Here is a 15,848-nt window from a genome sequence, read left to right as displayed (position 1 = left end):
CAGGATTTACATTATGATTTAAATATTAAGACTTATTATCCATAAGACTAAAATATTATTACAAGTTGGCCTTTTGCCCTGAAGGCTCATCTTTCCCCACCCTTTTTTATTGTGGAGCGCCCTCTGGCGGCAGACACACAATTGTGAAATTGGAAAGGGGGGCGGGCATGAGCTGCGGGGTATTTAGCTTTCACTTCGCTGCGCTTTTATTCAGAAGCGAACTGCCCCTTTTTTCAAGTGCAGTAGATCCAGACGACCAGACTGAAGAAGTTTCTCCACTTTCAGCTACTACAAGACAGCCTGCTGACCCCTGCTCTCAAGCCCTGCTCTCAACCCCTCAACTCCCCAACTAACGGAAAGACGATAAGACCAGTGGTCAGCACACCAGTTCAGAGCCAGGTAGCGTTTCCCCATTTCTTTCATTTGACGATGTTGTTGTTGGTCGTTTTTTAATTTTCTGACATTATGAACAGTCTACTTTCATCAACTGAGAAGCACTAAACCGGTCATCTGGTGGAGGCTGGATATATATATATATATATATAGCGTTACTTCAATAAAAGCAGGACTCGAGCAGAAGTAAAAGTCCAGCTGAGACACACTGAGTCAAAGACTGTGCAGAAATAGTCAAAAGTGCAGGAAAGTTCAGAGCTGTCGAGGAGGAACACCTCGCCCAGTACTGCAGTGGACGTTCTTGCATGCAGCATCTTTTAGGAATTGAAGTTTATCAGGAAATGTTTTTCTCCATGTGGATTCTGTTCTGCTTTATTTTGGTCTAAAATAAAGTGAGAAACCTCAGAGTGACTGGTGACTACTCAAGCCTAAGTAGTTCTAAGTAACTGCTAGACCTGCAGTGGACCTTCTCAGTACATCCAGCACCTATCAGAAGTTCTTCTGGGGTGTAGGGTCTATTTTTCTCCACTTGGATTCTGTTCTACCTTTTTTCTGACCAAAGCGTTGATGAGGTCAGGGTGCTGGATGATGACCACCCCACCTCACCCTCAACTCCCTAAATATTTCTCATCTCCCCAATTTATCCAGAAATTATTGGATGAAGCACTACCACTTATTCCACTTCTCCACAGCTCAACGCTGGGGGGCTTTAAACCCCTCTAGCCCACGCCTGGCATTAGGCAGAAAGATATGGACATATAGTGTAGCTTGGTTGTAATCGCAAGTGGCCTGAAAACTGAGCAGCACAAACCCAGCAGGAGTTTGTATGTGGAACTGAGCAGCTGTCATGTGTGCTGAGACCCTAGGAGAAGAGGTGGTCTCCGCCTGGTCCCCAGACTAACTCTGGAGTGGTTTGTGTGTAGTGAGAATGTGATCTGACCACAATCCGGCTCAACAATCGGGGGTACTACTCAAGTTTAGCCAGGTGTGAACCTGCTATGCGGCCCAGATAATTCCTACAGCTGTGAACAGATGTTAAACTGCTCAGAAATACGCACTAGTCCAGAACACAGGACCCAGGGCCTTCTTCCTGTATTTACTTTCTTGCTCCCTTGTTAAAACCAACCAAATTACGGGAAAACGCTTTTAAGTAGTTTACAGACTCGCTACCTGATCCAGACCAGAGCAAACCAACTATCGGTGTGAAAACGCCCTAAAAGGACTAACCATCACAAACCAACTCAGGAATTGAGCCAACAAAACACCAACAATATCATTTAAGTACATTTTTAATTACATGTGAGTACAAGCTGTGGGGATATGGTAAAAATACTTAATCATGCTATTTAAAGACATTTTCATGATATGCGCATCATATATCTGTTATTACATATCTGATATTACACTATCTGTAATGAAACCTGCAGCTGATCAGTGTTTATTAAGCACTAACCGTGTGCTTGATATGCTTAGAAAAGCATATTGTTATCACCATAACAACATTTATCATGATACGATAAAATATTGTCATATTGCCCAGCTCTAATTGGAACCCTCCCTGCTCCCCGGGCGAAGCCCACAACCCTGTCAGCAATAGCCTGGTGCTCTAACCGCTGAGCCACCACTGCCCCAGTAGCTACAGGGACTATTCTCTGGGAATAGAAGTCCGTAATAACACGGTTGGCCCTCCAACAGGTCTTAGGCTTTTTATGGGGTTAACACATGCAAAGCCATGCAAGAAACATCCTACTCCTCCCTGGCCACCTACCAGGCTACAGTCTGGCCCAGTTATGAGACAGGTTAAAATAGCTACTGTAGGCTAGACAATAGACAGCTTTAAAGACGAGATCATTTCCGTTAACTGGCATTACTTCCGAACTGAAAGTGAGTGACTTCATTTATCAGGCGACCTCAACCTCACAACCATGGCGTGGTCACTACCGCAAGTGCGATTGTGACCTTTCAGACATACCTTAGTAACAGTATGTACATGTACAGTAAGTCTCTCAAATCAGATCAGTACGCTTGAGTGCATTGCTGTAATTATACCACAGTTGTGGTGCAAAAGTATTGGTGCGAGGCTTTATACCCCTCTTGCCCACGCCTGGCATTAGACGTGGTGCCAAAAGGTTGATGTTTATCTGCGGTTTATCCAGAGAGTCCTATTCTATTGGCAGTACTTATCTGCAGGTACTAGATACGCTGTGTGTGTGCTTTTGCACAATGGGTGCACTTTAAAGTAGCTAAGGGGATTTGTTAGGAGGGGTGTCCATAAACATTTGGACCCTCAGACTCTCTCGGGTCACCAGGTGTTTAAGTGGACGGTCATCGCTGGGGTCAGTGAGGGTGTATCAGAGAGAACGGTTTACTGCGGCTCATTCATTTGTTTCAAATGTGCATTTGGCATCGGCTGCTTGACAAGCCAGTCTGCATGTCATGTGCTTCTTGTCTTCCGATGATTTGCAGCCCACTGCTGTCTAACTCCACTGTAGTGCATTAATGCTCACTGATAAACTGAACACACAGCTTTTTACATCCACATACACACACACACACACCTCACATAATGTCTCCTCCTGCTTGTGCAGACAGGGTCTTGTAAAACTGTTGGGCTCTTGGGTTTAATGACCTTTTTTAATTACGCAATAATGCGATCAGCAGCCAGTTACTCACCACAGCCTCTGCCTTAGGGGTGCAGTGACAATATGGTATTGTTATTGTGATAAATGACATCACAGTCTGAGGAGCAAGTAACTGATTGGTTGTTATCTCATTGTGACGCAGTACAGCCAACAGTATCTCTACCTCCGGTTTCTTTATGAATATTTAATTTTTGAAAACACTGAATGTAAAATAACTGCTGTTGCAAAACGTGCACTTTCCCTCAATGCAACTTGTTGGCAAACTTCCAGAAGCCTGAAATATTATGATGACGTAAAAATGTCTTCCAAGCGTGCATGCAGTCTTATATATATATATATACATTAGGTGTACAAATGCCTTGTGATTCTGAACTATAAGCTATTTGAAGGAATAGGCACAGTGGGGAGGTGAAAGAGAGGGCAGGAGGTGGAGTATTTTTACTGGTCAGCTGCAGGTCGGCTTTATCTCTGCTTCTCAGCCCGTGCCCCCTTTCACATTCCAACAACAGAAGCAGAGCTCAGTCAGGCCAACAGCAACACCCACAGGAGGGGGGCGGAGACAGAAAAACAAGGAGCAAAAAAGATGGGGAGGCAGAGGAGAAGTTCTAAATTAGTGATTATGGATTTTCTTTATTACAAATGTGAGACTAATGGACCAATAGAAACATCAGTCAAGATTTAAGGAACACCACCTCTAGTGGTTAAGTAGGTAAAGAGGAGATGGAGTGAAGTAATATGATTTTGAAGAGATGGGGTGGAGTAATAAGGCATTAAAAAGATGGGGAGGAGAAATGGAGCATTGAGGAGATGTGGGGGAGTAATGGGAGTTAAGGAGAGGGGTTGAGTGATGGGGAGTTGAGGAGATGAGGGTGTAGTAATGGGAGTTGAGGAGATGGGGTGAAGTGATAGGAGTTGAGGAGATGGGGTGAAGTTATGGGGCATTGAGGAGATGAGGGTGTAGTAATGGGAGTTGAGGAGATATGATGAAGTGATGGGAGTAAAGGAGAGGGGTTGAGTGATGGGGAGTTGAGGAGATGGGGTGAAGTGATGGGGAGTTGAGGAGATGAGGGTGTAGTAATGGGAGTTGAGGAGATGTGATGAAGTGATGGGAGTAAAGGAGAGGGGTTGAGTGATGGGGAGTTGAGGAGATGGGGTGAAGTGATGGGGAGTTGAGGAGGTGGGGTAAAGTGATGGGAGTGGAGGAGAGGGGTTGAGTGATGGGGAGTTGAGGAGATGGGGTAAAGTGATGGGAGTTAAGAAGATGGGATCAAGTGATGGGGAGTTGAGGAGATGGGGTGAAGTGATGGGAGTTAAGGAGAGGGATTGAGTGATGGGAAGTTGAGGAGAAGTGGTAATGTGATGGGAGTTGAGGAGATGGAGTGATGTATTGGGAGTTGAGGAGATGGGGTGAAGTAATGGGAGTTGAGGAGATGGGGTGAAGTGATGAGAGTTGAGGAGATGGGGTGAAGTAATGGGAGTTGAGGAGATGGGGTGAAGTGATGAGAGTTGAGATGGGGTGAAGTAATGGGAGTTGAGGAGATGGGGTTGAGTGATAGGGAGTTGAGGAGATGGGGTGGAATCAGGGGGCGTTGAGGAGATCGGGCGTTGTATGGAAGTTGAGTTGGTAGGTTTGATTTTGTGAGGTTTGTGTTTGGGAAGTGCTAAACTGGGAACAAATGCTGAGGTGAAGAAAGTCAAAGTCTTTCCTTTCAGAATGGGTCGAAGGAAATCTGTGTGAGATTACGCTGCAGTTTAGATGTTTTTACGAACGACTGTCAGAGCTTACAGGAAGTGCACTCGTGCTATTGGAAATTTTAAACCCAATCAGTGTTGTATTTGGATGAACACACATGAGAACCGGACTGGGCGGTACAGGGCCTCCTTGTGCTGCCAAAACAGCTCTGACCCATTGAGACATGAACGCCACAAGACCTGTGAAGGTGTTCAAGACTTTCCAAGCAGGTCCTTGAAAGTGAAGTTCTACATGGTTTGCATCAATGAGACAACCATGTCCCATGTGGGGATACCCTGTCGCCAGTTCACTGCTTGTCCTTCCCTGGAGCATATTTTGTAGGTACTGACCATTGTGTACCAGGAACACCCCACAAGAGCTCTCTGATGTTTTCGAGAGGTTCTGACCCAGTCGTCTGGACATTATAATTTGGTTCTGGTCTCAGACTCAGATTATGCTTGCCCATTTTCCTTGCTTTTAACACCAACATCACCTTGAAGAACTTACTGTTCACTTGCTGCCTAATATGTAGATCCCTTAACATGTGGCATTTTAACAGGTAATCATTGTAATTCACCTCACCTCCCAGTGGTTCTAATGTTATGGCAGATCAGTGTACATTTGAATTTGTTACTAATCATGTAGGAAGACTTAGTAAGTGTCCGTACCTGTAGTTTATTTACTGAAGTATTGCGTCACTGCATGACCCGCCTCTTGAACTCGTCACTGTTTGTTTTGTCTGTTGATATGTGAAAGATGTGGTTGCCATGCATTTACTCATAAAACATTCAAGCTCTAGCGTGGGACTGGACCACAGGACACAGTTATGGTCCAAATGAGTGTGAATGTTGTAATTAGGTACTATATAAAACTGCTGTGTGCCCACACTTGCCCTATTGACACAGTGCCACAACTGCTCCAAGACAGAACAAAAGCCTGGACAAAGTGCAGTAAAATCAGACCAACTTTAAGCGTTTTTTTGAGTTAACTCAACTTAAGTTAGTAAAAAGGCTACTTTTTTACTTCTGCATCTCAGTTTGGTTAACAGTAAGGTTTGGTTAAGTGAGTTGAACAAAAACATTAGTAAATGAGCTGCAGTATTGTGTAAGGTGTTTAGTCTGTGGCTCCTCCCCCTCAGTTTGTTTACTGTTTATCCCCGTTAGCATGTTAGATCTCCCCATATCACATGAGGGGAGGCCTTCCTATTCTCAGACTTCTGGCCATGAAGGGCTGTGGTGTTGGTGGTGATGAACTTGTGATCTCCTGTCTCTTGACAAGCAGGAAGTTAGACAGTCGCACCACTCTAGAGCTGTGAAGCCATGTAAGGGAAAGGTACATTTACTCAGAGCTGTGTTTTTATGTAGTGTAATTTCACAGCTCCAGACCGGCCCTACAGTCTAACTGCTGCTCATCAAGTGTGAGGAAATCATAAGTCCCATTGTCAAAAGCCTCCTAGTCTGGAGATGTGTAATGGGGGAGGTCTAACATGCAGATGGGAATAAACAGTAATGATGTTTTTGAGGCTCAACTCAATATGTACTGGCAAGCAAACTAAGATAAATGGAATACATCACCACTAAGGAACCCTCAGGACCTTCAAGGCCTTCAGAGTATAGATGGAAAGAATTAAGACTTTACTAGTCTAAGGGGTCTATCATTGGGAGATCTCAGGGAATATCCACTGCTATTCTAGAGCAAATGAGCTAGCCAGCGCAGGCGTCTGTTTGCTGATGCAACAGAACTGGCAGTTAGTGTTCTCCTTTACACTTTACACTTACAGGTCTCTATCCACACATACCTGTGACATCTATATTCAGTCTGTAATGAGGTGTGCTTTACCCAGCTGCACTCTGATGGCCTAAATATGAATGCCTACTTCTTGGCTGGTCTTCTGTCGTTGGTCTAAAGTGATCCAGCTGTTGGTCCGAAGCCAAGAAGAGAGCAGGCTGCAGCTGCTGGGGTACAGGGGTGGGTCCAGGTCAAACACACGACTACAAGCCCTATTTTAGAGAACACACACAGCTTACAACAGCAGATAGTGCTGCAGTTCAGATAGTGCTGCAGTTTTACTGCAGGAGTATAACCAAGCACAGCAAATGACAAATCACTACAGGTGTGGCAGTGGATTTCCCCAACAGCCTCCCAGTAATAATTCTCGGGTCTTCTCTGTAGGCCTACAAGGTCCTTAGGGTTCCTCAGTGGTAGTGTATTGCAGTTGAGCCTCAAAAAACGTTAGTGCATAAGCTGCAGCTAAAATTGATTCAATGTTGTGTAAGATGTTTAGTCTGTGGCTCCTGCCCCTTAATCTGTTTACTGTTTATTCCCATAGACTTCCCCCATCACACATCTCTAGACTGTGAGGCTTTTGGGAGCCCTAGGTGGGATTTCCACACACTTGATGAGCAGCAGTTAGACAGTTGTAACACCCTGTACACTACAGGATGTCACACTACTGTACACTACTACTTTCCAATCTTTCTCAGACACACAAATGCACAAGGTTTCACAGCTCTAGGGTGGTACAACTGTCTAACTGCTTGTCAAGAGGCAGGAGATCTTAAGTTTGAATCCCATCACAACCACAGTCTTCCATGGTCATGAGTGTAGGGAGGCCCCCTCCCATATGATAGGGGGAGATCTAACCTACAGATGGGAATAAACTGTAACATCTTACACAGTATTCAGTCAGTTTCAGTTTTTGAGGCTCAAAAACATGCATATAAGTATGCATTGATGAGCAAACTGACGCAGAAGTGAAACATGTGAGGAGAAGTTCTGAAACTACTGGTCTGACTTTAAATGTTCTACCAGTGTAACTGCTGTCAAATCTCTCACAGTGTCACAGATACACTGTGTGCATGTCACTGTCTCACAGGAACAATGCAGGCGCTACTCTTTGGCCTTGGGCAACTTTACAGCCATGACCTATTGACCCCGTCTGTTTTAAGGGAAACTGGCTTGCCGGACTCGATGGGCCAGATGGAGAAAGACAGATGACCTATGACTGATTACTGGGCTGGATGCTGTTATGAATGAATATTTCACAACTAAGGAATGTGGAGGGTTTGATGCACACTGCTAGTTTTCTCACCATTGTGCATGCCTCCAGTAAGGGAGTGCACGTCTAACAGGAACGCCTGCAATTCACATGCTTCACAGGGAGTGAAGTCTGTGGGGAATTCTGCATCTGGACTGCAGCGAATGGTGTTTGTTGATTATGCTCAGGTCTTCAGCCAAGTTTGGAGAAATCCTAACTGCTCTCTCCTTCTCTCTGACACACACATACCTCTCACTCTCCCTCCCCCCCTAACGAATGAAGTGCTTTGAGTCTCACGCATGCTTCTTCTCCCACATAACTTATCTGGGTAACTGTGGTCATGGTCACAGGAGGAGCGGTGTAGAAAGTCCTCCAGACCTGTATTCCAACACATGAATGTTTATAACCCATACACATTCACACGGACCTACACAATACGCCGTTTGTTAAGTGTTAGTGGCTTTCAGGGATATGTAAATAAGCCTTCAAACAAGGTGAGAAAATGGGCCTTGTCCTAGCTGCAGTGTGCACTTGCAGTGTGTCTGGTGTTAGCATTCAGTGCATTCATGCTGTGAATTGTTCTGTATCTAATGGCCTAATCTTTCGAGAGGACCATCATAAACACTCAGAAGGGCACAAAATAAGAGTTTAGCATGCTGTAGTTTCCCCTAAGACCGGCCCCTCACTTAAGTTCATAATAAAATGATTGTATTATATATGTATTATGTATAAGATTCCCAAGCAAAAATTTAGACCTTGTGTATCTCCTGCAGATGGCGAACCCTACTCTTAACCCAAAACCTACTCCTAACCGTCATCCTGGCCCTAATCCTAACCTTAATCTCAACCCAAAATCGAACACTCGCCATCATCCTGGCCCCTTAATCTCAACCTAATCCAGTTAAACTCCAGTTCCAGACTGGTGTCAGCCTGGTTGAGGGGGGTGTAATAGATCTCTTAGATGATCAGTGATTTTGCAGGTGAAGATCTACAGATCTGAGCCTGGACTCTCCAAATAATGTGAGGAACTGCTGAATTCAGTAGAAGCCTTCAGTAAAAGAGAAGGTGTGGAGAGAGGTATGCACTTTTGTATAGTGTGTGTGTGTGTGCGTTTGTGTGCAGTAATAGTGTAGCAGCAGGGTGAGAGTGTTTATGTCTGAAAGAGCAGTCTCTTAGAGAAGTATCTTGGGAGGGGCAGGCCGATGTGGTGAGTGACGCTGCAGAATGTGGCGACTGTGGGAATAAAAATGCAGAGAAAACACAAGAAAATGATCAGAGACAGGGACGGAGGGAGAGAGAGAGAGTGTGCACGGTCATGTGGGGCGAGCTAAGGAGCACACACATGGTTCCCATTAGCGCACTGTTAACTCTTTCTGATTCCGCAGTCTTATGACTCGGCTGAGCTTTAATGAACGCACACCAGAGAATATTGTCTTTCACTGTGAAATGAAGGGCTGTGGTGTCTGTGATCACTTGGAGATAAACCCTGATGCCTCATGCAGTGTAAGCCGTGTGGACCAGTCGAAGCTGTGATTGCATGAATTAAATACAGTCACATGTTTTCAAGACCAGACGCCTGGAATCAGGTTTTTATGGCTCTCGAGGAAAGGGTAATTACTTTGATAGCACAATTACTTTGATAGCACTTTGAGAGTCCACAAGTGCAGCACTATGTAGTGTGAATAGGTTCAGTGCATGGTTGCATGGAAGATGGTTTTCGAGGACCATGCCATAGGACTAAATGGGTAGTTCAACCTAAAATCAGATGTTCGCATATTTCCTCTTAAGCTGAATGTAGTCGATTCATTCTACAAATCGGTTGCAATTTTTGATCATTTGATCATTTTACCTCAGGTATAAAATCCTTATTATTATTATCCTTTTTATTCAGACCTGGGAGTTTTATTTGCAGTGAAATGTGACAGGGTGATGTGGTTGGTGACAGGGTGGTTGGTAACGAGGTGATAATTATCATCCTAAAATGGCCACAGTTCTTCGTCTGATCAAGTTCAGGCTCCGGCTGATGATGGCAAAGCAGCACGGCTTGGGATTCAAACTCGTGACCACCAGCCAAATATAGCCAATATATCAACACACACTTTTGCCCTAACTCCTTAAACAGCCAGTGTGTTATTACAAACTTTTTTTGATTACCAAAGAATAGCGCCACCAGTTTGTACAACAGTGCAACAGTCTGTAGGATGGATTACGGACCAGGCCAGTGGGATCAGTACCCAGTGGCCTCTGACTGGGTTCAATGTCTAAAATGACAAATTATATGTGATCATAAATGATCACAACTGTGGGAAAATATATCACCCAGAAAATGTAGTTATTGTGACAGGCCTAATAAACAATAGTCTTTTAGTGTAAATGAGACAGCTACAGGACAACAAGCCATATTAGAGTGAACATTTTTTGAGAGGCCTCAAACTACAAGGCCTGAGGGGTATGTATACTTAGGATGATCCACTGCAGATGTAAACATGAGATGAATTAAAATCCATTAAATATGTACAAATTACTAGAAACGTTCTCCGGACGAAGTTACATAATAGTTAAAGTTATTAGCAGTTAACCAAGGTTTCAAATGAGTGTTTCTGTTCTGGAACAGATAAGGATGATTACACTCTCGGTTCCATTAGGGAAGCCCTGAGCAGCAGGGTGACGCCCACTAAGCTATACCAAACAACAGCGTCCTTCAACAACCTTCTTTCATTTAGTACACTCTAAAATATAAAGGTGCTACACAGGGCTCCTCGAGCAACGTCATAGAAGCTTTGGATCCATGAAGAACCACTTTTGAGACATGCTGCATTGCAAGGTTCTTCACAGTCCCATCACTTCAAACACTGGTTCTTTATCTAAGAGCCATTTCCTTGTAGCACCTTTACTTTGAGGTGCGTAGCTAAAATTTCCTCTCCTCTCTTGTTGTCTTTCAGAATGCCAGGATCGAGGAGGTCAGTCCGAGATGGTTCAGTTGTTGGCCGCTTCCACAGTGTCACCACAAGCAATGGGCAGGCGGTCCCCGAGAAGGAAACGGTTGCTAAAGAAGTGCGTCAGGAGGGACGTTGCCGGCGCTGGTTTCGGAGGGCTTGCCCTTGTTGCTGTAAAAGGCAGAGCAGCTCATACGATGTAACCTGTGAAGTGGACGACACCAAGGACAATGAAACTCCAACGACAACCCCTGAGCCCCCCCAACCGCACCTAGGAGATAAGGAACTGGAGGGTGAGCTTTTTAATGTGACCATTTACACATAACCTCGGGGCATATGTGTATTAAGAACAGTACAAAGGTCCGATCAAGGTCACAGGGCTTGTGTAAGACTGTACTTTCTGGTGGACTGCAATGCGCAAAAGTGGGGAAATCATGAAAAACCTCCAGCAACTGAGTTGAAACTTGGGAGATAGGTGCAGTCACCTTCATGAAGCAATCAGTCTGAATGCAGATAACGTACCACATAAACATGTCAGACTGTCTAATTTGAACTGATTCCAGTTCAGAAAATTAAACACAGGGCAGCCTGTTGGAAAGGTGGATAAGACTGATATAGAGCAAGACTGTTCATTTCTATACAGTAAATCTGTGGCAGCTGTATTTGTCAGAATTTGACCTTACACTGCACAGAAGGGTGTTTAGTTGTTTAGCAATACCCATGTTTTGAGCACCAGAACACAGCAGAAACAAGTGCAAAGCCACTAACAGCACAAAAGACGATTGGTCTGTCCTGATAAGAGAATGGTGATACATCCAGCACGGCCACACATCTGAAGTGGCATCACTCTGGTGTGTCAGTGCAGAGCGAAGTTTATTTGTCTATTTTGGTGATCCGAAAAAATGTCTGATCTGTGAATTAAAAAAACGTCATCCGTTCTAAACAGTTTTAGTTTAATATTTTAATTTTAGTTCTTTTTTAGTAATTATTTATGTAATAGTTTTATTTTTATAGTTATCATTTTATTCATTTATTTAATTTATTTTTAGTAATTATTTATGTAATCGTTTTATTTTTATAGTTATCATTTTATTAAGTTATTTTAATTTTTGATTTCCTCAAAATTTAAACATTTTTTTTTTTAAACTCCAGCTCCAATGTCTAAAATGACAAATTATATGTGATCATAAATGATCACAACTGTGGGAAAATATATCACCCAGAAAATGTAGTTATTGTGACAGGCCTAATAAACAATAGTCTTTTAGTGTAAATGAGACAGCTACAGGACAACAAGCCATATTAGAGTGAACATTTTCAGTAACATAATGTTAACAACCAATTTTACAGTGTTTTACAGAGTAAAAAAATCAAGATAATACCACAAGCATCAGCTTATATGTATATATAGTATATGGATGTATATGGATATCATCTCATATATCATTGCTGACCTCGATATTTCGTTTACTTAACAAGGTGAACCCAGTAATGCTGGTACGTTGACTAGTTTTATAAATGCTGTGGGTTTTTTCAGGATATTTAAGCATTTTTATATTCCAATATCTGAATATTCTTGATAATGAAAAGTGTATTGCTCTTTAAAAGGGTGAAACTACATTATTACAGTATTCAATTATATTATTATTATATCAGTGGCATAAAATGGTCAACAATAATATTGTTAATTGCCGTTATTTCAGAGACAGTGTATCGTCCGAATACAGTAGTTATTGTGACTGGCCGACGGCCATTTCAGTTATGGAAAGTAGTCCATAAACACACACACACACTTTAACACGCTTCTGTCTGTCTTTCAGAGCTGGCTTTGACTGTGCGTTCGGTAGACCTGCTTAGCTTGAAGACGGGCCAGAACCGCAAGGAACACCACACTGACCAGTACTTCACCAATGGGCTCATCATCCGCCGTGGCCAGACCTTTCAAATGGAGCTTGACCTCTCACGGCCTTTCAACGTCAACACAGACAAACTGCATCTGGAGCTGAAGACGGGTCAGTGTGAGGTGTATGTGTGAACATTATGGCTGATGTGTTTTAATCACACCCACCCATCTGTACCTACATTATTATTATTATTATTTCTGACCACTCCTGGCTGGATATTTTTGGGTGGTGAACCTATTCTCAACCTAGCAGTGACACTAATGTGTAAAAATAACAGCAACACCGCTGTGCCTGCACTCATACCAGCACCACACACTCACTACTGTGAATCCCACCATGTCAGTGTCACTGCTGTGCTGAGAATGATTCAAAACAAATAGCAAATGTTAGTTGGTCAACAGCAGTCCTGTGGTCAGAAACTGACCAATGATGAATCGTGTCGAGGGTGGCGGATATGTTGTATAGCAACTCTATAGTTTAGTTTTAAGGGGATGGACTTTGTAAAGTGGCCAGTGAGTGGAACTACAGGTAGGTGTTTCTGATATAGTGGCCAGTGAGTAATAATACAGGTAGGTGTTTCTAATATAGTGGCCAGTGAGCGATAATACAGGTAGGTGTTTCTAATATAGTGGCCAGTGAGTGATAATACAGGTGGATGTTTCTAATATAGTGGCCAGTGCATGGTAAAACAGGTAGGTGTTTCTAATATAGTGGTCAGTGCATGGTAATACAGGTAGGTGTTTTTAATAAAGTGGCCAGTGAGTGGAAATACAGGTAGGTGTTTCTAATATAGTGGTCATTGAGTGGATATACAGGTAGGGGATTGTAATAAAGTGACCAGTGAGTGGATATACAGGTAGGTGTTTCTTGTAAAATGGCCAGTGCATATGAATGGCCTGAGACCAGTATAGAACTATAGGAAAATCATTTATTAGAAGATATGGCTTCACATGTGCACATACTGCCCTCATACTGAGACACACCTACACACAGTAACCTTCTGTTTGCTGTGTGCATTAGTTATTCTAGATGTTCCTAAATCAATTCTAGGTGTTCCTGTCTGCAGAGTTATGCATGTAAAGATAAAATAGAGCCATATAATTCAAGGTCTTGCATTCAGTCGTCTGATAAGGGCATACTTTCACACATCTGCAATCCACATACCTTCTTCCTCTCAGTCCACCCTCAAAAGAACGGGGGCTGACTCTGTCAGGGTGCGTACTAAGGGTGTAGCCCTGAAGCCCACTGTAGAATAATGACTGTTTCAGAGTATGCTGCTGTTTTCTTCTGAAGCTGAGCAAACATCAGTACATTGTGCAAGACCTGAACCATTAAGTGGTTGAAAAACTAAACATGTGACTCTTTCCCATAACTCAGTTTCCACTTATCTGATTTATGCTTTGTAATCTCAGTGTAGCAGCAGGCAGGTACGGCCAAATTGAGCTCCAGAACAATCATTGACTTGAGCGAAATGAGCGAAAATGAGGGAGAGGGGGGTGAGACCATTTTGTGGAGTGATCTACTTTGTCATAAAGTTACATGTTGTTTGTGTTTCTCCTAATTTAATGTAACAACTATTTTATTCCAAAGAATTTTGGACCACAGACCTCGGCGAAGGTGTTGGTCAGTAGCTTCGAGACAAGCCCGGGCATTGGTTGTTGTTGGTTAACCAATGAATTCCAAAGACAATTCATCTACTGCCCTGCATATCTTCCCTGTCAGACAAAAACCTTGTATGGCCTCCAAATTGGCACTTTTACATGAGGAGGAAAAACCTTTGTAACTTTCAGTGGGACTCTGAATGTAAAAAAGATTTTATTCCCAGTCATTTTGAAGCATTATGCAATGAACTGCATTTAAGGGAACATGACTTCAAAATCCAGTAGCCAACCAAGGCCTTCGGTTTGGACTACCAATTTTAAACCTACAAAAATTCTACTGTGATAATTTTTACTACATATATGATATCCAACTGCACATTAGCTTTAAGCAAACAGACACCTGAAGCTTGAAAAAGAAATTCAATGTTTTAATCCAAGCCTGTAACTGTCCTTAACACACACATTTCATATGACTGTAGTATGTATGTAAAAGTTTGTGGACACCCCTTCTAATGAATGCATTCAGCTACTGTAAGTTTCACTTATTGCTGACGCAGATGTGCAGATGCACACACCATACACAGCTTGTCTACTTCCTGTAAATAAGCATTGCCAATAGAATAGGACTCTCTGGAGCAGATACATAAACATGAACCTGTTGGCACCATGCTGCCTAATGCCAGGCGTAGGCTAGAGGGGTATAAAGCCCCCCCAGCATTGAGCTGTGGAGTTCAGTGAAGGAACTGTGTTATCTAGAATGATGGATTTTGCTAAATCCATGACTTTAGGGATGCGTTATGGAGTTGTGGGTGAGGTGAGGTGGTGATCATCCAACATCCTGTTTTCATTAACGCTCTTTTGTCGCTGAATGCAATCAAATCCTCACAGCAATGCTCCAACTTTCACGTCTTTATGACCTCGAAATTCAAAATATCCCATGACGTCTGAAGGAAAACTGTATGTAGGCCAACAGGTATCAGTGTAACATTTCTAGAGGCCACTGCGTAATTTTGCACAGTGTTAAAATGACGGTTCTCACCCACAGATCTGAACAAGGGCGAAGGCGAAGGTGTCTGACATGACACACAGTTCAAAGTAGAATTTAAGAATAGATTTCCTGTGTGCAGGCGGTCAGGAGGGTGTGAGGGGAAGGGCGTTAGCATGGTGTCACAGGATGCCTCGAATAGTTCTCAAGTTTTGATAATCTCTCTCTGTTGCTTTGTGAAGTAGCCACTTAACGTGAATGATTCACACAAGTGACCCTCGGTTTTCTCTGGAAATGTTACAACAGCTCAAATTGTTCAGCTGTAATCTCACGTAGCCTCGCTAACAGTCACACACAAACACAACTGAGTCAGAAATGTGTAGAAGTGAAGTGTGTGTGGTTTCCCCTAGAACGGTCACGCTTTAATCACCCTGCATTGATTTCATAAAGGGAGGGTTATTGTTTTTTAGTGTGTGTGTGTGTGTGTGTGTGTGTGTGTGCATTGTGATTAATCAGTGGGTGGGTTTGAGTACATTCCTGGAGGCTTTTGTCTATTAACCCTTAAGACATGTAGAGTTTATATTGGATATACATTCCATTATATTATTTATATATATG

At 43.0% G+C, this 15,848-nt stretch overlaps 1 protein-coding gene across 1 annotated transcript in view; it reads left to right on the top strand.

Annotated features, from left to right (window-relative positions):
- Positions 1-233: 233 nt before the first annotated feature.
- The window catches only part of LOC140545534 (protein-glutamine gamma-glutamyltransferase K-like), a 29,679-nt gene continuing 14,064 nt past the window's right edge, over positions 234-15,848 (top strand). The window contains exons 1-3 of the mRNA XM_072668331.1: positions 234-399; positions 10,747-11,033; positions 12,561-12,752. Coding sequence (XP_072524432.1) covers positions 10,748-11,033; positions 12,561-12,752 — 478 coding nt within the window. The 5' untranslated portion in view covers positions 234-399; position 10,747. The remainder of the gene's footprint in view (positions 400-10,746; positions 11,034-12,560; positions 12,753-15,848) is intronic.

Source organism: Salminus brasiliensis, chromosome 23 (genome assembly GCF_030463535.1).
Source record: "Salminus brasiliensis chromosome 23, fSalBra1.hap2, whole genome shotgun sequence".
NCBI lineage: Eukaryota > Metazoa > Chordata > Actinopteri > Characiformes > Bryconidae > Salminus > Salminus brasiliensis.
The sequence above is the reverse complement of the archived record's forward strand: the minus strand, read 5'-3'. Positions and strand labels throughout refer to the sequence as shown.